The sequence below is a fragment of the Malaya genurostris genome, chromosome 3 (genome assembly GCF_030247185.1).
Source record: "Malaya genurostris strain Urasoe2022 chromosome 3, Malgen_1.1, whole genome shotgun sequence".
NCBI lineage: Eukaryota > Metazoa > Arthropoda > Insecta > Diptera > Culicidae > Malaya > Malaya genurostris.
The window spans coordinates 132082890-132109294 of NC_080572.1; the positions used below are offsets into that span (position 1 = coordinate 132082890).

The window sequence follows — 26405 nt, forward strand, 5'->3', positions numbered from 1 at the left end:
ATACAATATCGTTTTATTAATACATGAACACTATGTCGTGATACGTGATCATCTCGGTGCTTCAAATGATATCAGCACTATTTTTGAACATGATATAATGCTATGAAACTTAACCTTACAGTTGCAATGAAAAATAATGATTTTATATAACCTAACACAAAACATAATTGAATTTAGGCTAACATTTTTCGGAAAATGATAGAAGTCAATTTAGTTTTAATTTTTATTTTTAAACGAACAGTGTTATTTACTGTTTTGTTATAACAGAAACAGAAAGAGCTACATTATTTATTATTTTAGATAGTTTTCGGTGCATAATTGATAGTAAGTATCAATTCAAATTTTAACATTATACCTCCTTAGTTTCGTTTAGCTGTGAATTGCAAACCTTGCAAATTCGAGAGGGGATACGAATCCTTAAATGGAATACAGTAGACTCCACATAACAGCATTTACTACAAAATTCGTGTTTACAGCTTCGACAGCAATTTCGTCTTTCGTACCGGTTGAATCTGAAAAAAAATGTATATGGTAAAACTTAAAACATGAAGCTCAAACATTATCTAATCATTAAAGAGGACGGAAAGAGTGCATGCATCAACTAGTGTAACCTACAAAATGAATCGAAGTGAGTTCCTCTATTTCAGGTACAGGGATTCTGCTACCGGTGTAGTCGAAATCGGTTCGTATGACTATCAACTAACTTTATAGTAAAATTCAGAAATTTTTTTACGATTTTTATATGGTGAAGCCACCTATGATATGAATCTAAGTTTGTAAAGTTTGGCCATATCAGAGGTTTCGATCCATTAAAAGAAAAATAAGATATTATTTTTTTAATGTGGAACATATTTTTGTTTTCTATATAGGGGTGCAAATTAAAAACTCAAGAAAAATACACGTAGAAATGTGGCCAGGTTTTGAACAATTACAGCTCAATCAATTTTGTATCAACTATTAATATTATGTCACCATTTGATTCGAAATATTTCTACGTATTGATTTGAATGTTCATAGCCATGTGTTTTTAATTGTATATCATTGAAATGTTGATTAATAGCTAGCAGTGTCCTATTTTGCCTGCAAAAAATCTCCGTCATACCGGATTTCTCTGCCATAGTCGACGGTTTCGAAGGAGTAAGCGATATATCAAAGGGAAAGCATCGCTCTGATTGGTCAATCGATTCAAAAGCGAAGCTGTTGGAAGCACACGAAGCTATAAATAGGAGCAAAATTATAGCTAACGTTTCAGTCCTACGGGTAGCATTCTATAGGTAGGTTGTTGCTAGACAGCAAGACAAAAAGTGCCATAAAATGATTTGAAGCTTTAACTTTTATGCTTGTGTCATGCAAGATCGGATAAAATTCCATGTTATGTCGTTCCACCTGAGAAATTGACAACAATTTTGAGTGCATAAGATTAATTTCTAATTTATATAAGAAAAATTCGATTGATGATGAGATAAAGTTTATCGCTTCAACCGAAATCGCAGAAGGATAGTAATGGTAGAGAAACGCTATAAAAATTACTGCTTGCATACAAAACTTGAACACAAACTTGGCGAAGAGAAGCTTAAATATCGATATCCGTATCGCAAGCATGTAGAAACATATAATTGCATACATTTGGGCTATTGATGTAATTTCGTCGACTACAAAACAAATACAAATCACGACAAATAGAGTCTTTGTTCTGGGTTCGCGTGTTCGGTGTTGGTTCCTAATAAAGATCAAACTAAGCAGACTCTCGTGCATTTTCGGATTCGAAAGTGTGACGATTAATTAAAAATGTCGATCATTATAAATTTGGGTTGCCTTGTTCCACATCAATGGTTCGAACAACCCCATGGGGCTGATCCTTGTAGTTTTTAACATTATCATCTGAAGCAGGTAAAATTTTGCGCGCATTTTATGACGCTACATTTCACCTTAATTCCGGAATGGAGCAATTCCAGCAATTAATAGCAGAAAAGGTGACAGAATCAGAATTGACGTTTTTCGATTCGATCGAAACTTGTCATATGTTTTTAGAATGACAAACCTATTTTTCACAGGTGGGGAGACTAATTCAATTTACCACGGATATTTAAAAAGGGCGCATGTATTTTTGCATGCACTTTCTTCAAATCGAGATAATTCGGAAACTGTAAATTTTACAAAAATGATTTTCAAGAAGAAGTTGTAAAAAATTGATAACACACTCTTAGATAAATACACAATGAAAATATGTTGAATACTTTTGCATAAATTGATAAACCAATCGGAACATAAGAATACGATATATATTTATTTATTTATTTATATAAATCTTCTCCAATTGATAGTTTCTATCAGTAGACGGTCAAACAAACCGATTTCGATTATTCTTTCAAAAATCGAAGAGAACTATTTTGAAGAATACCACAGTATTATATATAATAGTATGATTGATATGTGGAAGGCATCATTACATCACTAGGTGGATTAAAACAGGTTTTTTGTTTTGTTAATAGAGACTCCAACCTTAAGGTCATTCGCCTCTTCGTCAGCGATGTCATCTACGGAACCGAAGATTTTCTGCGGTCCTATGGATGCGTTGACAAAATCTACGGAAATTGATTTTTTTCTGCGGAAATCAACGGAAATTTCTATTAATCAACGGGACTACGGGAACTAGTTTTGTCTGGCGACAAAAAAAAGCTTTCCACCGCGAGATCCTCCGAGAAAATTTAAATATACGGAAATGACACTGCTACTATCTGACATCGCTGCTCTTCGTACCAGTACTTCTTGCTTTGGTATCTAGTCACTCTTTTGTTCTAGAGATACACAATGTAAGCTTTAAACTTGTTCGAAACACAATCAAAAGCTTTCGTGCACCATGCGTTCGATGTTCGAATTTACTGAGATATAGCGTTAAGTTCTCTACCATTCTGCGATTTTAATAAATAATCGAATTTATCAAATTTTTATGTCAGAGGATAGGTTTATCGGTGAAGAACAATCGATTGTTGTTTCATATAGATTGCATATATGTTGTTGCGATAAAAATTAAGTATTATATTTTTCTGTAAAACAGAGTCAGTTTCAATGCGTCCATCATTTTATCCACTTTAATTTTCTGGTAGCGTTTGGAAAAAGGAGATGATATGTTAGAAACAAAAATGCACTCAACAAGGTTCCTAAACACAAAGGAAATTGAGCGATCCATGTGGTCGATTCGAAATCTATACACGACCCACTGTCCTCAGGCCATAATACATTAAATTTAAATTTAAATAGTCTCTTTGAAACATTTGTAAGATTCTATCATCGGCCATTAGTATTGTGAGTTTATCAAATACCCTAATAGCAGCTTTCAAACGAGTCTAAGCCTTTTGAAATCGATTCTTTCATCTTCGAGAAATTATTTTGCATTGAAAAACACTGGGATCTGTCGGTTACATCACTTTTACCATTATATCAGCCGGAACCAGAAATCATAGCCATTTGATCTTCAAACTTTATCCACAATTCAATGGAAGCTTTCAAATGAGCATAAGCGTGTTAAAATTGGTTCAGTCATTTATGAGAAAATCGAGCGGTAAATAACAACGCGTTTTGAGGGTTACGTCACTTATAACATTATATCTCCGGAACCAGAAGTGACAGCCAGTTGATCTTCAAACTTGATCTATGGTTGAAAGGTAATTTTCAAACGAGCCTTAGTTTGTTAAGATAAGCTCAGTCATCTCGGAGGAAATCGAGCGTTAAAAAGCCTTTGAAATGTGCACACATATACAAAACACATACATTTTATGATCTCATAGAGCTGAGTCGAATAGCATATAATACTATAGGTCTCCGAAGCTCCGTTCGAAAGTGGATTTTTCAAGCTGTTCTATTACTTTTTTATAGAGAATGGCAAAATATCGTCATTTCCGATTGAACTGCTCACCTGTTATTACCACTTATAGACAGCACACTCAGCAAATTAAACTTTTGTCTTATAACTTTGGAATCGGGAAGAGAAGAGAAAATGCTACTGATTAAATTATAAAAGCTTTCTAACGAATCTAGGCATTTGAAGAACGGCCTAGTCATCTAAGAGAAATATATACGAAATTATCCAACACACACCCAAGCAAACACACGCACACACAAACGCATGAACTCGTACAGAAACGAACGTATTTGAATGACGTAGAACACTCGGCTTTCTCAGCCTCAGTCTTTGTCTTTGTAATAATTTGTGTATTAAAATAAGTGTGTCGTGTATTCGTCGTACTTTTTAGTATAAGTACAGTGTTCAGGCCCGTACCCAGGATTTCATTTCGGGAGGGGCTCGAAGATTAAACCAAAAATGTTACTGAAGATTGTTTATATACCTAATTCTCGGTGTGCCTGTTTACGGCTGTTTTTATCATATACTTTAAACTCTTTCGCTGGAACTGATATTGTATTATATTTCATCACATTTACTGTCTTGTTATTTCTGTAACACATGTCTGAGACATTCTAAACACTTATATGGTTTTCATTTCGGGAGGCCCCCCTCTGGGTACGTGACTGACAGTGTTACAATTCTGAAAGTAAAAAAATGAAACCTTCACAATTCACACAATATATCAACTTATGAGAACGATTTTAGATATTCAGAAGTGCGAAGTTTGTATTCATGTCTCTGATATTACTCCCCCACGATTTTTTCGTCCAAACTTGATTTAATAATTAAACACAATGAATTAATTTTATACTCAATTTCATCCTTCAAATATATGCATGAATATTCACAAAATATATTTATCTGCGAATGTAAACTAAACTTAACACCTGCTTAGCGTTTCCTGCTGAACTACCAAGTGTATCAAGCAATTCAGCACTAATGCGGACAATGGGAAATGGATAAAGAAGAATAAACTGAATGTAATAGTAATAGTTCATCAGCAGTGACTCGATATACGTATTGATTATACCTACCGAACATTACATCCAGCACAGACTACTGGATTTTCATTCTTCATATTACGTCCAGTCAAAAGTCTTCCAGTTTGATCTATTGCACTCCAAGAGTATACACGTCCCCTGGCGTCTCCTGTAATCAGATTTATTATTTATATTGAGTATCAGTAAATACATAATGGATTAGTTTTACCGACAAAAACTGTACGATGGTCGCTCGATATTGCTAATGAAGTGATACTAGCTGGTTCCACATTATCTTTACGATCATACGCTGTGTACATAGTGAGCTTAGTTCTAAATAACAGCTGCTGGCACCAACGAAAACTATTTCTAGATTTCAAATCTTTTGTCACGTTCAATTGTTCACTGCCAGTTGATTTGAATTCATTCATATGTTGGTCTACCGATACAGCTTTTATATTCGATCCAATGTTGAAGAATGATTGATTATTTACTCTATTATTGCCTGGTGGTCGCTTGTCTATAGGAAATTTCTTTGAAGATTGTTGCTCGAGTATACTATTCGTCGAAGACGACTTAACAATTCCTTTAACAATGAAGAAAAAACAGGATGAGAAGGGGTACCGATACACTACCATTTTCAAAAAGCTATTACCCAGAATAAAAAAAACCTGTTCTTATCCACCTAGTGGTCTAATGATGCTTTTCTCATATCATTCATATTCTCATACGTGATAATGCAGTATATTTCAAAATACTTCTCTTTGACTATTGGAAGAAAACAAATAAATTAAAAGTGGCATTATCTAGCCAAACCTATAAATAAAAACAGTTCTCAGATCGATTGTGCCATCTCTAAGAAAAAAAAATTAATTCCACTATTTCATATAATTCCAGAATCGGTATCCGGGAACGGTATAACGTCGTTTCGTAAGGCTATAAACTAACAAGACCCAGAAATTGGATTAGTATTGAGTCCAGTTCTGAAGATTTTTTCATTTTACCTTTTTCATAAATTCATTTTCAGAATTCGGATGGAGGGTTTGTTTTGGCAATTCGTGTGATTTTGGTTTAATTTCTAGCTGGTTGATTTACTCCAATAATATTTTGAACAGTGTGAGACCACCTCAAACAACTCAAAAATAAAATCTTCTCAATATTTGAAAACAAGGATGAAAACTATTTACTTTCGCTTGAGTTTTTTGCGCAAGGACGACGATTCTGAGGTAGTCAGGCACATATCTTCAACTGAACGTTTTAAAAGGGGAACCGTGGTCGAAAATCGACCATAACCTACTACGACTAATTTTGATTTTGTTTTATCTTTTATTCGCAGCTGTCTACCTACCCAAGATACGGGTAGCCATAGATCCGAGAAGGATGTTAAGCGTCTGAAACCAAGTGATGTACAGGTAAACGACCGTTTGCTGAATAACAACCAATACGCTGATCTGCCAGTTGATGTCGAAGAGGAACTGCAGAAGAAGGAAAAAATGCCGCCTATCTATCTGAAGGGCTTTCCACCAACTCTACGCTCGGATTTCAACACGCTGATTAGCAAAGAACTGCAGGCAACAATCCGTTTATGTACTGAAGACTACAAAATAACTGTTCCGGCTTTGAACCACTACAAAGCAGTGGAATTGTATCTGAAGCAGACAAAAGCGGAATACTTGACACACGATATTGCCGCCAACAAACCTATGAGAAGACCTTTTATAGCAACTTAACTAGGATAATCCAGGAAAGGATATCTGAGCTACGCAACAGGAACTTCTAGCAAAAGCTTCGAGAATTCAAAGCCCTTCTGGTCCTTAACAAAGGGGCTTAAGAAAAAACAGAAGCCAATTCCTCCTCTGATGTCACCCCAGGAAGCTGAAGGAATACATTAAATCACACCAGTAGAGAAGGCAAATGCGCGGCCAGCAGTTTGTGTGTTCTCACAATTAAGGACGCAACATTGTTAGTCCACATGAAAGAGCCGTTGCTGATAGCGTAGCTGAGGTTGACCAATCAGACAGCTTGGTTCCTGAGGAAAGTAGAGTCCCTGCGAATGAGCTGATGGCTATTGTGAAAAAAAAAACAAAAATTTGAAGGCTCCCGGTTTCGACAACACATTCAACATTGAGCTGAAGCATTTGAGTATTCGCTCATTTGTTTTCTTAGCTAAAATTTTTAACAGGTGCTGGGAGCTTGGATACTTCCCTTCAATGTGGAAGTTAGCTAAAGTTATCCAAGTTTTGAAACTAGGGAAAGATCCTTCCTTTTCCAAGAGCTATCGGCCCATCAGCTTACTTTCTGCCCTATCCAAGCTGTTTGAAAAGTCAATACAAAGGCGAATTCTTGCTTCCGCAGATGAACAGGATATATTACTGGAAGAACAGTTAGAGTTCCGGAAAGGAAGGCCCACCAACTCACAATGGTTAACAACGTCATCCAGCAGAATAAATCAGAGTCCAAAACGACCGTCATGGCAATATTGGATATTGAAAAGGTATTCGATAATGTGTGGCACGATGGCCTGGTGTTTAAACTGCATCGGTAAAATTTTCCGATGTATCTTATGAACAACAAAGATGAAAGGCCAAAGGGTCAAAACACTTGTACTGTAAAACGTTGATGTAATACACAATAATAAGATTAATAAACAGATATTTATGCGAAAAATGCGAAAATCGATCATTTCTTCTTGTGCGTTGGATGGAAGCATACGTCGGAGCGAGAAGACGCATTCAAACAGCGGCATTAGAGAGCGCACCTTCTGCGTGGTTAAAAACCTCAAACACTCATTTGTCTTCCGGTCGTCAAGGCGAGAAAACGCATTAGCTAGTTTCAACTCAACTTCAGGAATTTCGTATTGGACCGCAAGACCTTTCATTTGAATCTAAGTTTGTCAAAATCGGTTCAGCCATCTCCGACAAAACCTAGTGAGATTATTTGACACATACACACACTCAGACATCGTTCAGCTCGACGAACTAAGTCGAATGGTATTTGACACTTGGTCCTCTGGGCCAATTTTTACTAGTCGGTTTTCCAAGTGATTGCATAACCTTTCTATATGAGAAAGGCAAAACGAAAAGTGGACAACATTGTATAAAAATACCGTTCTAATGGCTCTAAATGTTATCTAAAGTACTATTAGGATTACTTCTTTGCAAATCGATGCCAAAAATCATCAGTTTAGTGAAAATACATAATAGTTTGATTTTCTTCGTGCACTTTTCGCTGTGCGAAAATTGTTCCAGAAGAATATTCCGAACTGTGCTAAATAACGTAGAGAATTCCACAATTTGGCCCTTTTAAAAGTCAGAAATGAATCCTGTACAGCATCTTGATAGTTTCTTTCAATGAAATATGCAAATCCGAATTGAGATAATCGACGTCGAAAATCGTTTAAAATTCTAGTAGTGAATAGGGAGAATCGTGTCAGTTCACACCGCAATGTACCCTCTAAGAGAGAGATAAGTTTTTAACTTGAGTAATGAATGCATAGTGCTCAACTCCTCAACTGAAGGCAAATTTTCTAAAAATGACGATTCGTCATTCTGAATTGAGCTTTCATTGAAAGTGTTTATTAAGGCGCGCTCACGGTATCTTCAGGAAAAATATCTTGCCAACCATCGCAAGAGGAAGCGATAGGTGCCAACGGAACCTACTGAAGAAGAACCGAGTCGTCTTTTGAGACGAGTGCGTCAGGAAGGAGCAATGTCCAGCGTTGGCCTGGAAGCGCCAAGCGAGTCGTTGAGTGCTGGAGTGAGTGGTTTTGATTGGAAGCCGATATGGTATGTTAATGTTGAACTTTTCTATCATGTCTGGCATATTTTTTAATATAGTTTTTGATTATGATGGTTTGTTCACTTATCTTGAACATACTTTTGATGTTTTGTTTCTAAGAAGGTTATAATAATAATGAAATAATAGCTATAATAACAATAATGATATATTTGTGTTATTATCATTGTTGGTTTTGCTCTGTTATGAATTCGTGCTAGATTCTTCTATACTAATTGTGAAGTGCTAGTGATAATATTTCGGATAGCGGAGTTAAAGTGCTTGATATATTCCAAAATTTTGTCGTGAATACGACTTACTATACTCTGGGGTGGCCTTTAAAAATTAGGCATATGGAAGAATGGCCAGTACGTAATCGTGAATATCTCGACTTGTATCAACGGCAGCAACATAATTCTTTCATCATTTCATCAAAAATATTATCATGAAATTCAGGATAATATTTTGAACAGTGTGAGAAAACCACAAACAAATTAAAAATTAAGTTTTCTAAAACATTGACAACAACGCGGAAAACTTATTAATTTTGCTTGGGTTTTTCGCAAGGACGACGATTTTGATTTAGTCAGGCCCATATCTTCATCTGAATGCGTATAAAAGGGCAACCGTGTACGAAAATCGATCATTCGTCATCTAACACTCGATGTGGATAGACGAATAACCTACTACGACTAATTTCGATTTTGTTTTATCTTTTATTCGCAGCTGCCTACCTACCCGCGCTATGGGTAAAACGCGCCTCAGATCCGAGAAGGATCCAAAGGATGCTAAGCGTCTGGAGCCAAGTGATGTACATGTAAACGACCGTTTGCTCAGTAACAACCAATACGCTGATATGCCAGTTGATGTCGAAGAGAAACTTCAGAAGAAGGAAAAAATGCCACCTTTCTACCTGAAGGGCTTTCCACCGACTCTACGCTCGGATTTCAACACGCTGATCAGCAAAGGACTACAGGCAACAATCCGTTTAAGTACTAAAGGCTACAAAATAACTGTTCCGGCTTTGAACCACTACAAAGCAGTGGAATGTTACTTGAAGCGGACATAAGCGGAATACTTCACACAAGATATTGTAACCAACAAAAATATGAAGGTTGTACTTCGAGGACTACCCGACATGATGCAAGCCGACCTAAAGCAAGGTCTTTCGGAGGCTGGACTAAAGTTTGTGATGGTGTTTAAAATGAAACGACACAACACGGACAAAAAGCATCGAGATCAAGTATACTTGGTTCATCTGGCGAAGGGCTCCATCACCATGAGTCAACTGAAAACGATAAAATCGTTATTCCATATAATCATCAAATGGCCAAAGTATAAACCGGTATATCGGGATGTCACACAGTGCAAGAACTGTTCGAACTACGGTCATGGAGCGAGGAATTGCCAGATGAAAAGTCGGCGCGGGAAATATGCCGAATCACATAATAAAAACGGTTGCCTACTAGATGACATCGAAACATCCAAACGTGTTGAGTTCACAAAAATTCGACAACAAAAGATTCAGTCGCTGGATCACAAAAAGATTCTTCCTCCAAAATCTCTCCTGGATGGGGACCAACCACAAGCAAAGGACGACTCTGGTGACTTATTCTCTGCTGAACAACTGATCGTCAGTTTTGAAACAATGACAACAAAACTACGAAACTGCAGAACGCGGTTGGATCAATTCAACGCCTTACTCAAATTAATCATCGAATATGCAATATATTGAGTTGGTTGTAGTAAACTGGATTGCTTGCTCACTCAGAAGCAAAACTGCTGAATTGTCCGACTTTCTTCAAGAGAAGAATGCCGATATTGCTTGTGGAACACATTTTTGTTTTCTATATAGGGGTGCAAATTAGAAATTCAAGAAAAATACACGTAGAAATATAGTCAGGTTTTGAACAATTACAGCTCAGTTAGTTTTGTATCAATTATCAATATTATGTCACCATTTTATTGAAAATATTTCTACGTATTGATTTGAATGTTCATAGCCTTGTATTTTTAATTGTATCTCATTGAAATGTTGATTAATAGCTAGCAGTGTCCTATTTTGTCTGCTAAATATCTCCGGCATACCGGATTTCCCTGCCATAGTCGACGGTTTTGGAGAAGTAAGCGATATATCAAGGGAAAGCATCGCTCTGATTGGTCAATCGATGCAAAAGCAATGCTGTCGGAAGCACGCGAAGCTATAAATATAAGCGAAATTATAGCTAACGTTTCAGACCTACATGTAGCATGCTAGAGGTAGGTTGTTGCTAGACAGCAAGAAAAAACTGCCTTAAAATGAAGCTTTAATTCGTATGCTCTGATCTTGTGTCATGCAAGATTGGATGAAATCCCATATAATGTCGTTTCGTCTGAGAAATTGAAAACTACCCCAGGGTGAATTTTGAGTGCATAAGATTAATTTCTTAATTATATAAGATGAATTCGATTGATAATGAGAAATAGTTTATCGCTCCAACCGAAATCGCAGAATGGTAGTAATGGTACAGAAACGCTATAAAAATAACTGCTTGCATTCAAAACTTGAACACAAGCTTGGCGAAGAGAAGCTTAAATATCAATATCCGTATCGCAAGCTTGTACAAACATATAATTGCATACATTTGGGCTATTGATGTAATTTCGTCGGCTACAAAACAAATACAAATCACGACAAATAGAGTCTATATTCTGGGTTCGCGTGTTCGGTGTTGGTTCCTAATAAAGATCAATCTAAGCAGACTCCCGTGCATTTGCGGATTCAAAATTGTGACGAATAATTGAAAATGTCGATCACTAGAAATTTTGGTTGCCCTGTTCCACATATAATGGCTCGAACAACCCCATGGGGCTGATCCTTGTAGTTTTTTAACTGAAACTCATCTAAAACCTAAAATTTCTATTTTTATTTCAATTACAGAACTCACAGGCTCGACAGGACAACTACCAAAGGAGGGGGAGTGGCCATTGCCATTAAACGATCCATTCAGCACATGCCTCTGCCTGCCTTTAAATTTGCAACTTGTAGAAGCCATCGGAATTGAGATTACAACGACGATGGGACCCATCATCATCAGTGCAGCGTACTGCCCCAAACCAACAAATCTTCGAGATGGTACGTGTGCATCATTGAAGCGAGATGTGGCTATGCTCACTCGACGACAGAACAAATTCATCATTGCTGGGGACCTGAATGCACGGTATGAGCTGTGGGGAAACAAAAGACAGAATCGAAACGGTTTCGTACTTGCCGGAAATTACGAAGCTGGACAGTACAACATCCTCGCTCCGGATCAACCAACGCGACTTTCCAGATCGGGAGTTCACTCCATTTTGGATATATTCATCAGCAACATCGCCATAGACAGCTCTCCAGTTGTTTTTAACGAGCACTCTTCCGACCACTTTCCAGCAATATAGACGATGGAATTTTCACCAGAAACCGTGCATATTCAATCTCGGAGGTACTATTATCGCACCAACTGAGTTAAATTTCAACAAATCGCCGACCAACTTATTAATATCGATTTGCCACTAGTTTACAATAAAACATCGCTGTTTTAAGTTGCGATTAAGAATTTTTTTTTATCAGTTGTTAACTTTTATATCCTATCCTCTCCTAGTCTAGCTAATTAGATTTTACAATTGGTGAGAATCTTGGGGAGGAGTTAGAATGCGCAGTGTAAGCCGTGTTTAACCAATGGGACTAGTTGTATTGAGTCGGCCATTGTATACTTGGAGAGTAAGAGGGGAAATAAGCTTTTTCATGAGAAAGAGCGGGTGTGATACGGAGAGGAGCGGGCGATAGGAGGTTGGGTTATTCTCGTGAGTGTCGATTTGAGTTAGTGTGCGTTCGTGAGTTACTGTTATTCTAGGTCGTGCGGTTGGTATTCAATTGTGGTCATGAAGGGTGTCAAGAAAAGGGGAAGTGACACAGTAGGTCATGTTTATTTTGTTGTTCGACGATGATGAACCATTTGTAACTTGATGCTTCCTTGTTTCTTTGCAGTCGAAATTTATGTCAACGTCGTTCCTTTCTTTGGGTCAGCGTGAGGTGCAAGTGTTGATATTTTAGTTGCCTTCATGTAGGTAATGTATTTGTTTTATGTAGGTTTCTAGGTTTTCGTGGAATGGTGTTTTTACTGAATTTTGTCAAGTGCGTGTGGTCTGGGATGTGAGAAAGATTTAGTCTTGAATATTCATATTACATGGACTGAAATGTGTGAGGAGATTTATGGTCTGAAATGTGTGAGGAGATTTAGCGTTGAATGCTCATATTACACTAGATTCCCTGATGGAAATCGATGCGGCTCTATCATCCTTCCAGCATTCAATCACAGTCGCTCGTGATAGGACGGTTACAGTACAGCATATGCCGAGTTCCTCTCTTCAAATTGACAGTGTTACTAGGAAACTCATCCGACTTCGAAATAGGGCGTTCAAGAAGAAGTTGTAGGGAATCAATAGGGTACACTGAAAAAAAAATTGATTTCATTTTCTCAATAATTTCAAAATGAACATAAAAATTTGAATAAAAAAAATCAGGGTTTCGATTATTTTTATACTTTTTATTTCAAAGCTCTTATTAAAACCTACAGATTCCCATCCGTGCCTTTTGAAAAATGAAGACGTTACAGCTAAAACAATTTACAGATACATTCGAAATTTCAAGTTCTCGTTGAAAGATAATCATTTAAACAGTAGAATATCGAAGGCAATAAATTTGTTCATGATATCCTTTCTTCTAAAAGTAACTGTTCTTGAGATACTTGGATATTTAATTATAACACCATTTTTTATATTTCCATGAATTGTTTATTTGCTTGCTATATCTACAATTATTACATTTACACACGCAAAGACCGAAATCAGCGTTTTGGCGAAAAAATTAGTTGATTTGCTGATTTTAGTTATTTATTTTTTAGGACAACTAAAACATTCTTATATTTGCTAATTCAGATTTGTTATTTTTGAACCCCTTAATAATGCTAAAAAGTTGGTTGAATTTGCTAAGTTTTCAGTTGATTTTGCAACATTTACATGCTGTCATTTCTTAGCAAAGACACGCTCCACTTTCATTCAACTAATATTTTTGGCAAAATCAACAAAACTATGGTTGATTTTAACAAGTAATTATTGTTGATTTCAGTAAAAAATGTTGTTGAATTAAGTGATATTGTTGTTAATTTCAATGAAAATTGACAGTTAATAATAACAATAAACCTTCTTGATTCAAGTAAAATATATACTGATTCCAACTAATACGAACTGTTAATTTTAGCTACAGCCAAAACGAATCCAATTAATTAATTTATTTAAATTGGAATTGTCAGTTGATTTAATCAATAAACTTTCTTAAGTTTAATAAATTTATTTCTGTTTATAATGTGAATTGATTTTGCACTATAAACTAATAGCTGATTTCCTAAGTTTGTAAAAGGCCTCTTAAGAAAAGAAACAATACATGTGGGTACGGTCCTGATTATAACTCATTTCATCTAATTTGTTGAATTCTTATGCAGTGTAAAAATGATTTGCTTCTCCAAACAACATTTTGTTTGTTCATTGTAAACTCTCACTTACAATCACGAAGCGTAATTACAAACGATCTGCTTTAGTTAGGCACTGAATGTAATGAATGGCCAATGAAAATGTCTTACCATTTCGGATAGTAGCTCTTTGATTCATGTGTCCTACTCTATTGTTGTAGATGCTGCTTGTAACATCACGGTAAATTTTCCAAATGACCGTACAGGGAAGTGTCAGTTTCGATTTGTTTAGCATTCAGATGTCGTCTCATACAAAAAGTTCAGAGATAGAAGTCGGAATGCAAAGCAAGCATAGAATATGCAATAAACATGTACTTTCTGCACTGGTCACAGAAATGATTGTTAGTTAAACTTTTAATAATTCACTGATAGCTGAAATAAATAAACTTAAACCAAGCAACTTTACAGCAGTTTTACATATCGGTCAGTTAGAAATTTCAAGTTCTATATATCAAATATATCAAAACAATTTCAACAAGACTATCCTGTTTTGTTTTTCAACGAATTGTGTTGCTTTGACACTTCTCATGAGTTTTTGACTAATAAACTTGTTAATAAAACCAATTGCATTCTTGTTTTCTTTGTGCTGTCTTTCTGCAGTGATGATGACAGCCAAACAGCGTCAATCTATTTGATTTTAACAACAAAATTATACCGTTTTCGTTTATTGATCAGAGCAGCCCGAGAGCTGACCCAGAGTCGCCAAAACAACTTTTGATGGGTTTGTTTTAGCAACCTGGTGTCGCTCTAGATCGGACTCCAATCGCGTAGTTTCGCTCTGAAAATTTTCTCGGGTCGCACCACGCATCCTTGCAAGTTTGTTTATTTTTTCTTTTTTATACGAGTTGTTGCCTAGGGCGCGTAACACGTGTTCGTTTTACTCGGATTCAGAGTTGCCCGCGTGTAGGTTCTAAAACGAAAACGGTATTAGTTGACAACGAGAATTTCGTGTGGGATTGAAATGTTGCTGGTTTGTGTCCAGGATTTCGGCATCTAAATATATTCGCTAAAAACAAGAACTTTTTTCAGCAAATTAAATGCTGAATATTAACCAATTTATTACTTATTTTGGCAGTTTTGATGTTAAAATCAACTAATTCAAAAACAGTAATACGAATTAGGCGCAAAGCTAATTTCGATCGTTCTGTGCATGAATAAATCTTAATTATATTTAAGGTTTTATTTATGTCTGACGAAGCTGCCTCGCACTACAAAAACAGAAAAAAATTGGCAAGTCTCTGTAAATTTGAATCAATGTACAACATTGATGCTGAGTGGCGTTTTTGTGCAACTTTTCATGGTAAAGGACCATGTGATGCACTCGGGGGTAATTTAAAGCAAATGGCACGACGTGAGAGCTTGGCTAAACTACATGAACACCCAATCACAACTGCAAAACAATTATATGAATGGGCAGAGCAGAGAAGTCGAGATGCATTCACGACCATGTCTTTTTGTTACGTGTCACAAGAAAAATATGAACGGGGTGTGACCGAGTGGAGTAGTGTTTATAAGGATACCAAAATGATTCCAGGGACACAGAAATACCATTCTTTCGTTCCGATTTCAGAAACCACAATCGTCACAAGACTGTATTCGAATGACGATGCACGTAGTACTCATACAATTTTCAAAAACTTAAAACCTTAAATATAATTACCATGTAATAATTGTAGATATAGCAAGCAAATAAACAATTCATGGAAATATAAAAATTAAAAATTGTTTTAATTAAATATCCAAGTATCTCAAGAACAGGTCATGAACAAATTTATTGCCTTCAGCCTGTAGAATAATATTCTACTGTTTAAATGATTATCGTTCAACGAGAACTTGAAATTTCGAATATATCTGTAAATTGTTTTAGCTGTAACTTCTTCATTTTTCACAAGGCACGGATGGGATAGCCATCAATCTATAGGTTTTAATAAGAGCTTCAAAATAAAAATTATCAAAACAAATCGAAACACTGATTGTTTTTTATTTTATTTTTTGGTACATTTTGAAATTATTGAGAAAAAAATAATTTCTTTTTCAGTGTATCTTTTTTAAGAGTGTCCTATTGATTCCCTACAACTTCTTCCTGGACGCCATTTTTGTACGATAAATGGTTTCCAAATTACAACGAGACCCGTAAACTGTTTTAGCTGTAACTTCTTTATTTTTCAAAAGGCACGGATGGGATAGCCATCAATCTGTAGGTTTTAATAACAGCTTTTAAATAAAAGTTATAAAAAAAATTGAAACCATGCTTTTTTTTATTTAACTTTTTTGGATTATTTTGTAATTATTGAGAAAAAAATCAAATTTTTTTTTCAGTGAATATTTTTTCAAGAGTGTCCTATTGATTTTCGACAACTTCTTCCTGAACGCAATTTTTGTAAAATTAACGGTTTCCGAGTTGCAACGATTTGAAAAAGGCAATTTTGATGAACTGGATATATTACTGGAAGAACAGTTTGGGTTCCGGAAAGGAAGATCCACAATCCACCAACTCACAAGGGTTAACAACGTCATCCAGCGAAACAAATCAGAGTCCAAAACGACTGCCATGGCAATATTGGATATTGAAAAGGCATTCGACAATGTGTGGCACGACGTTTAAACTGCATCGGTATAATTTTCCGATGTATCTTATTAAAATTATCAAAAATTATCTTGAAGATAGAGCATTCCAGGTTTCTCTGAATAATGCACTTACAATGACTAATCGTTCAAAAAAGCAACATATTCAATAGGTCTCTGTATCCGCTGATTTGTAGAACATCTAAACTGTGCCTGAAGAATCAGATGGCTGTCTATAAACAAATCATCTACCCCGCAATCAGTTCGGGTTTACATCTCATCCAAGTCAGTCGATAAAACAGAACCGCTTATGTTGGGGACAGAAGAAACCAAGTACAGTATTGTGTAGTGAACAATAGACCTCGAAAATGAGTGAACCAAACGAACAAAAGCTTCCGCCGGTACGAAAGAATATAATTATTTTTGACTTCAGATAGTGCAAAATTGGACCTTCGATACGAGAACTTGAAGGTTTGCTTAAGGAGCAAATGCATTTTGACATTAAACGTGTGCATTTACTTCAATGCAATAAGACCAACAATGTTGTTTATATCCAGTTCTATAAAGAGTTGGATGCAATTGAATTCGCTAAAGACAATAATAATGTGCACTATGTGGAGCATGAAAATATCAAGTGCAACATTCCACTATATATGAAAGATAGTACTATAGAAGTGCGTGTGCATGATCTTCCCTCAAGCGTCATCGATCCCTATATTCGCAAAACCATGTCCCAATACGGAGAGATTCTCTCTATCGAAAAAGAAAAGTGAAAGAATTTTTTCCCCGGTATTCTAAATGGCGTACGTTTGTTACGCATGCGCTTGAGGAGGCCTATACCTTCTTATGTGACATTCGGTCAGGATACAAGAATACCGTGCAAATCACTTGGCCACATGTCAAAATTGCCAAAAAGCTGTTCACTACGGTAAACCATGTGATAAACCGGACAAGGAGACAACTACACCAAAGGACAACGGTGCTTCCTTCACATCAACCCCAAGCAACCCCAGTACACCTGTGACAGTCACCAACAACAGGAAAGTATCCCCTCCAACGAAACCATCCAACGTAACCCCTATAGAACAAAGTACACCAGCTGCAGTTAACAGCTTACCGTCCAACCAACCAGCAACTGCAAACAATGTACAACAAGGCGCATCAACAGCAACTAGCATCGAAATCAACAACAATACCACGGCAATGGATGACGAGACGAACCACGAACAAACTGCCCCTCAATCCTCGCAGGAGGAAAATGGAAGCTCCTCTTCCCCTAGAAAAAGGGTGACAACGAGATCCAATACAAAAAAAAATTATCTAAAAACTCAGCTAAATCGGCCACGTAAAGCTTGTACGCAAATAGACCTGAATAAAATATCTTTTAAATAAAAAAAATCTACCCCGCAATTGAATACGCAGTTCCTATTTGGCGGGGCTGTGCACGAACACACAAACTGAGGCTTCAGCGCATTCAAAGTAAGATCTTAAAGATGATTCTAAATCTACCCTTTCGGACAAGGACTAGTGAAATACATGAGATGGCCTCCCTGGATGTACTAGAACAAAAAATCGAACAATACTGTACAAAATTTGAGGAGAGGTGCTAAGTCTCTGTAATACAATTAATTCAAAATTTGTACGTATTAGGTTAGGGATAGTTATAAGTAGGCAGATATTTTATTAATAATTAAAATAAATATTATGATTAAACACGAACATGTAAAACAAGAGTCACTAAAACACCTATTAATAATAACGAATCGTGTGAACAACAAAGATGAATGGCCAATGGGTCAAAACACTTGCACTGTAAAATGTTGATGTAATACACAAAAATAATCGATTTTCGAACCACGGCTCCTCTTTTATAACGTTCACTTGAAGATATGTGCCTGACTACCTCAAAATCGTCGTCATTGCGCTTGACAAAACGTAATTTTTGAGTTGTTTGTGGTTATCTCACACTGTTCAAAATATTATCCTAAGTTCCTGATCATATTTTTGATGAAATAGTGAAACAATTATGTTGCTGCAATTATTACAAGTCGAGATATTTACGATTAAGTTCTGCCCATTCTTCCATATGGCAAATTTTGAACGGTGCCCCATAGTAAAGTAAGTCGTATTCACGACAATATAAAAGGTAATCTTCGAATAAAAACTGTTCATTTTTTCTATTGCTACAGACGGTACTGGATGTCGAGGTGAGGTTCTCTCACCAACATCAGTAAGACCAACCCAGTATAAAGCGTGAAACGCTCAGGTCGTCCTCTCATTTGGATTTCGGTCAGCAGTCGGCAATCTCATACCTATCTCGTAGTCATTTTGCGTGGTATAAAGTCACAGAGCCAGTTTTCAAGATAATTTGATTAGCTTTGTGTAATTTTTGAAGTGCAAAACTCGCAACAGTGTTTAAGATCTTAGATAATTACACAATTGACCCTTCTGAATGTCAGAAATTTTTCTCGTATGGCAGTTTGATAACTTTTTTCACTGAAATATTTAAATCCGAAATGAAATAATTGACATCAAAATTCTGTATGTTGATATTTACAACAATAATTGTATATCCAAAGAATTATGCGAAATTTTCTTCACTATACTGTATAGGCCCATTATTTAACTACTTCTAGCTTGTAGTAGAACTTTCTTCTGATTTGCTATATAAAATGCATAGAACCGACTCAGAAGCTATTAATTAAAGGTTCCTTTCAGAACCACCATTTTTTTCATAAAGAACCATACTGGTTATTTCGTAATATTTAATTGTGTGTCAGAATGTTTAATTTAACTAATTTGTACATTAATTTAGGTGTATCGTTTCAAATTCTAGTAGTAAAAAGAGAAAAGCTAGAACAATTCACACAATCTATCAACTAATTGATATTCGAAAGTGTTTCTGTCAGTTTTATTCGTATTCACGGCATTCAGTTATGTCTCTGACATTACATCATAGTTCTGACATCACTTGAAACTACCGGTTCTTTTTACACTGTATGCATTGTAAACGATCATAACCCTTATCGGACACAAGTGATAAAGAATCACATATTAGATAGTTAAACACAGGAATTGTTTTAATTGAATTTCTTATTTGTTCGGTCAGGTGAACCTAAATAGTAGGAATACTAAATGTAAGTTGAATATACTCGTATTACAGCTTTGAAGCTACAGTCATCAGAATCGACTTGACTAACGAGAATTCCGAAAGATCCCAACAAACTTCAAAGATATTTTGATCGGATTCTATTCAGAGGTTCTATTCGACGAATAAAATGCCGGAATCGAGCCGATCCGACTGTACGATATGTCTGTTGCCGAACAACATTGACGACGTGGTCGAATGGTTGTCAGAACTGGTTCCACTTTGGATGTGTATATTTCAATGAGAGCAAAAAGCAGCAGGATTGGAAGTGTTCCTCGTGTGCTTCAAAATCCACAGGAGACGACGAGAACAATCTACAACCGCCATCCACACTACCAAATTCCGATAATCGGGAACCAATTCTTATTGATTCACGTGCCGCTCAGATTAAACTTAACCTCAATCGTTTAGAGGAGGAAGAAATAGCGTTAATGCAGAAGAAAATCGAACTGAATCTATCAACTCAACTTAAAAGGCAAAAGTTACAGATGGAAAAGGAGGCTAATAGAGCAAAAAATGATATTCTGCGTGGACATTGGAGTGGAATAGCCGTTGGAGATGGAGTTTACGAGGATACTCCCGGACGAGTAAGAGAGTGGTCCCAGGTGTTAAATCAGGTTGTGGCTAGATCGAGTCAGGAAGTTTTTTGTCTCGATAGTCGTCACTAAGGTTTATCGAGTGTGTTTACCACCACTATCTGAGTTACAACCGCCTTTGAATACATTACCGTACTCTTTTCAACCGCATGGTGCGACCTTGCTATCAGAACCTACGCAAGGTCTGTCCAACCAGCCAGTAGTGCATTCATCACCACATCCCTTCAACCCTAGTGAGACATCGACAGCGCAGCCAGTCTACCCGGGTTATACAAAAAATTTATTGCCTGATTTTCTACCGCTTAGCGGCATGCGTCAACCAGGATCATCAACACCAATAACAGCTGGCCCATCAGGTCATCCAGTTGCAGACGTCACAAACCTCACTCAGTCGATGCCACCTATTGTAAATTCTTTTAGACAACACATGGTACAATACCTACCAGTTTTTCCCTCGTTACAACACTATTAGTATACTAGAGCAAACAATCCAAATATCCAAATAAATGCTACTGCGCCTCAAGGGTCCATCCTCTTTCCACAAAGGGTTTATTCTCAAATGCCATCAGTGCTACTACCGACTGTGCCGGTCTGTGAGGGTGACAGTCCGACAGCACGTCAGCTGGCGGCGAGACACGTAATGTCAAAGGATTTGCCTACATCACCGGGCGGTCAGAAGAGTGGCCGTTGTTTTTAAGTGCTTACACAGCATCAACAGAAGCGTGTGGTTACAATAACGCAGAGAATCTAGGACGCCTACAAAGATGTCTTAAAGGAAGTGCGTTGGAAGCTGTTTGGAGTCGCTTGTTGTTACCGTCATCAGTACCACATGTGATGCAGTCATTGCAGATTCTATAAGGCCGTCCTGAACAAATGAGGACGTTAGTGAACTTTGGATTGGCTGTGCAGAATTACTGCGACCACTTAGAGGCAGCTGGCCAAATATCTCATCTGTTAAATCCGGTGTTATTACACGAGTTGGTGGATAAACTGCCAGCGCACCTGAAATTAGATTGGGCTGTGAGCGACAGTACGCAATCGTTGACTTGCGGTTGATCGTAAGTTACTCGTTTCAAAGTTTCTTAATGCTCATTCGGCAACACCGACAACGCAACTTGAGAAACAAAAAGAATCGACGGTGAGCTGTCTCGTCTGTAACAGGTAAAATCACAAAGTCGAGTATGCCTCGGTAGACATGGTAGAAAGCCATGTAGGTCGCCGGCGCGCTGTAATATTGTAGGATGTCAGCTACGACACAATCCTCTACTCCACGGATCATTGGTCTCTATTATTGCTGAGCCATCGGATAAAGTTAGACGAGACGCGGATGCTGCAATATCGCTCCACAATGTACAAGGCTCCTTGCTTCTTCGTATTCTCCTTGTGATCGAGGAAAATCTGTTAATACTCATGCTTTTATAAACGAAGGATCATCTGTTACTCTAGTGGAGAAGAAATTGGCTAACATACTAGAAGCAGAAGGTGGCAACCGATCGCTGTGCCCGAGTAGAGGAGGACTCAACAAATCACACTGGATATCTCTAGCGAGGAGAATAGTTATATGTACAAAATCGATTACCGTTCGGTCGTTAGCTCTTCCCCAGCAAACACTGGGATGCGACGATCTATCTCTTCGGCATGATCATATACGTAATTTACCGATCAAAAGTTTCGAGAACTTTACTCCTGGTAATCATCGGTGTAAAGCGCGCTCATCTGACTGCGACGACACACGACCGCCAAGGGTCAACAAAGAGAACTCGTAGCAGAAAAAACCCGTTTAGGTTAGGCAGTGTACGATCACGTGCTAGGTCAAGCAAAGCACACCAGTTTTAGTCTACAGAAGCAGACAATCCAAGTAGTAATTAAAACATATTAAACATATTTTATTAAAAACTATTTATTGGGATATGAGTTAAAATTAAATTATTAAGATTTGAATTGGGTGTTCAGCCACAAGTTGTGACTTTTCAGCCCTATTATATATACATATATATATATATATATATATATATATATATATATATATATATATATATATATATATATATATATATATATATATATATATATATATATATATATATATATATATATATATATATATATATATATATATATATATATATATATATATATATATATATATATATATATATATATATATATATATATATATATATATATATATATATATATATATGTATATATATTGGGTTATTACCATGAGAACATCATTTGCTTCCGCAATTCTGAGATTTTTGTGTAGGGAAAATTCTAAACCTACTTGTATTGTGTAATGGGGAAAAGGAACTTATATACTAACTTACTAACTAATACAGAGAGCGAATCGATTCAATTGAAGATTGCATCGATTTTTGAATTTGCTTATAATATTATGTGACATTATATCTAATGGTTCTATATTTGTGAGTCTGTGTAACTCATTTGTACTAAACCAGAGAGGACGCTTCAAAATCATTTTCAGAATTTTATTCTGAATCCTTTGAAGCGTTTTCTTGCTGGTGGAACAACAACTTGACCAAATTGGTACTGCATAAAGCATGGCTGGTCTGAAAATTTGTTTATAAATTAACAATTTGTTTTTAAGACAAAGCTTAGAATTTCTGTTAATAAGAGGATATAAACATTTAATATATTTATTACACTTTGCCTGGATTCCTTCAATGTGATCCTTGAAAGTGAGTTTTTTGTCATACGTTAAACCTAAGTATTTAGCTTGATCAGACATTTGGTTTAATTTTCCATTTTGACAGATAATCACTGAATATATTTAAACTTCTTTGTAGGCGACTGCAGATCACTCTTAGATTTCTACCTGTGGCTAACAGACTTGAGTCGTCACAGAATAGCGATTTCTGACAACCAACGGGTAGATTTGGAAGATCAGAAGTGAAAATATTGGTACTGCATAAAGCATGGCTGGTCTGAAAATTTGTTTATAAATTAACAATTTGTTTTTGAGACAAAGCTTAGAATTTCTGTTAATAAGAGGATATAAACATTTAATATATTTATTACACTTTGCCTGGATTCCTTCAATGTGATCCTTGAAAGTGAGTTTTTTGTCATACGTTAAACCTAAGTATTTAGCTTGATCAGACCATGTCAATTCCAAGCCATTCAATTTGAGAATGTGATTATTGTTTGGTTTAAGAAAAGAAGCTCTTGGCTTATGAGGAAAAATAATTAATTGTGTTTTTGCTGCATTTGGTTTAATTTTCCATTTTGACAGATAATCACTGAAAATATTTAAACTTCTTTGTAGGCGACTGCAGATCACTCTTAGATTTCTACCTGTGGCTAACAGACTTGAGTCGTCACAGAATAGCGATTTCTGACAACCAACGGGTAGATTTGGAAGATCAGAAGTGAATATATTATGCAAGATTGGAGCTACGCTCGAACCCTGTGGAACACCTGCTCGTACGGGTAGCAATTCAGATTTATAATTCTGATAGCTAACCTGAAGAGTACGATCAGTTAAATAATTTTGAATCATTTTGATCAAATAAATAGGAAACTGGAAATCAGACATTTTTGCTATTAAACCTTTGTGCCAAACACTGTCGAATGCTTTTTCTATGTCTAGAAGAGCAACTCCAGTGGATAACCCAGAAGTTTTATTTGCTTTTATCATGTTCGTTACTCTGACAAGTTGATGAGTAGTTGAATGTTCATGACGAAATCCAAACTGCTCTGGTAAAAAAATTGAATTCTCATTTATATGAGACATCATTCTCAACAAGATAATTTTTTCAAAAAGTTTACTGATAGAAGAAAGTAAGCTAATTGGTCGATAACTTGATGTTTCTGCTGTATTTCTATCAGGTTTCAGAATATGAATTACTTTAGCGTTTTTCCATCTTTTTGGGAAGTAAGCTAATGAAAAACACTTGTTGAAAATTTTAACCAGGAGTCTCAAGGCAACATCTTTAATAAGAATATTAAAAATTCCATCATTACCAGGAGCCTTCATGTTTTTGAGTTTCCTAATAATTGATTTAATTTCATCAAAATTCGTCTCAAAAATGTCATCTTGTGATAACACTTGGGTTGAAATATGCTCATATTTCAGTGAGACTTCATTTTCAATAGGACTCACAACGTTCATATTAAAATTGTGCACACTCTCGAAACTGCGCAATTATCATTTGTCGTTCTGTGTGGTATATCTGAGCTGGTGTGAATCAGCAGTTTTGATTCAAATGCTTTTTCATCCCATTGTATGATATGTTCTATATGTTCATGGTTTATGGCATTGGTTGGTTTATGGAATTAACATTAGATTTCCAAATCAAAGCTGACTGCATCTAAAGCGTGCACAATAGATATTATTATACGTAAATATTGGTAATTTCAAATGCGCATAGCTTCTTTGTACGTAGTAGGAAATTTAACAATAGGCAAAATGATCTGCATTAAGGCAGATATCGCATCTAGGAAAGGAAGGTGCGTACTTGGCATTAATGAATAGTTGATAATCGATGGAAAAGTTGTGGTGCGCACACTTGTTATGGTAGAGCGGTTTAGTAGAAACATATCCGAAAATATTTACGAAGAAATTATAAATGTGATGTATAAATTTGATATAAATAGTAAACAACTATATTCAATTACTTCTGATAATGTTTCGAATTTTGTGAAGGATAGCCGGTTACTGAGAGAAGCACAGCAAGAGTACATGGGAAGTGCAACAAATATGAATTTCGGAAACCAATCCGATAATGAAGACTTCGAAGAAGACAACTTAGACGAGATAGAATGAACAAAAATGGATCTCCAGAGCAACTAAGGTAAGTTTAAAATTTTGATGAAAAGTTCAGTAGTATAGCATACTGTCTAAATTATATTAAATGTCTATATTTTATTATTGTTGTTAATATTTTGAGGATTTGAATTTCGAAATATGACCGGTAAATCCAAAACAGTATGCTGATCGACACATTCATCACCAATTAAACAATATTGTATGGTGGCTCGATGTGATATTTGTTTTATTTTGTTGTTATATACTGTAATAATTGTAAAAGCTAATAAAAATTTTAATAATTGAAATAATAATTAGTTTCACACGACATGTACATCAATTTTCAATTTTTTTTATTGAATTGAAAATCACAACCGCTGTAAAATTCAATTGATTATCTATGTATTTTTATGCATCGTTCAGTTTCAGATTTAACGAAATTATTTTGGCGAGGTTGTAAATGTTTTTGTATATATATATTTTTATTGCAAAGTTTGTTCGATTTAACATTTTGCCGTGTACAACAATGGTATTTTTCATAATGATGGAATGTGAAAATATATTCGTGTTTGTTTTAATGAAGACTTGATTGCTGAACAATTTTTTTGAAAAAAATTCAATTTAATCTATGATGCAATTATAACGTTACAGTGTCATTGAATCTGATGCTACCAACGATCCTAAATTCTCTAGAGCAGAACTAATGGAGTTTCCTAACGATAACCTTGCGGAAAATAATTCAGATGATGACCTACCACTTATCAAACAACCTTATCTGACAGGTGTTAAGTGTGCAGCCCACGACCTTCAACTATCAGTTTATGATGTGTTGAAGAGCAGATCTTTATCAAACTTTCTAGTGAAAATAAGAAAATTGGCGAAAATATTGCGATCACAGCCATATTTCAACTCTTTTAAAATGGACATAAACAGAAAAAAAACCTTTTCTGGATGGAGGTTCTGCTCATCTCATGGTGAAACGGATGATGAGAAACCATTCATTCTGTCAATGCTATCGACAACTCTTTTAATGGAAATCGACGATAAATTTTGGAATATGGTTACCCGCTTTGTTGTTGTAACTAAGCCTCTTTACATTTTAACTCAAAAAAATTCAA

General features: G+C 36.0%; 1 protein-coding gene across 5 annotated transcripts in view; it reads right to left on the reverse strand.

The window, feature by feature from the left end:
* Positions 1–209: 209 nt before the first annotated feature.
* LOC131436301 (WD repeat and FYVE domain-containing protein 3) overlaps positions 210–26405 on the reverse strand; it is a 1204110-nt gene continuing 1177914 nt past the window's right edge. Inside the window, exons 29-32 of one of the 5 annotated variants that reach the window (XM_058604953.1) lie at positions 5114–5470; positions 4939–5053; positions 4347–4544; positions 373–512 (exon numbers count right to left, since the gene is read on the reverse strand). In XM_058604953.1, coding sequence (XP_058460936.1) covers positions 4496–4544; positions 4939–5053; positions 5114–5470 — 521 coding nt within the window. In that variant the 3' untranslated portion in view covers positions 373–512; positions 4347–4495. Of the gene's footprint in view, positions 513–3916; positions 3972–4346; positions 4545–4938; positions 5054–5113; positions 5471–12939; positions 13132–26405 lie in introns of those variants that run through there. The other 4 variants (XM_058604952.1, XM_058604951.1, XM_058604954.1 and 1 more) reach the window with 4 other exon arrangements.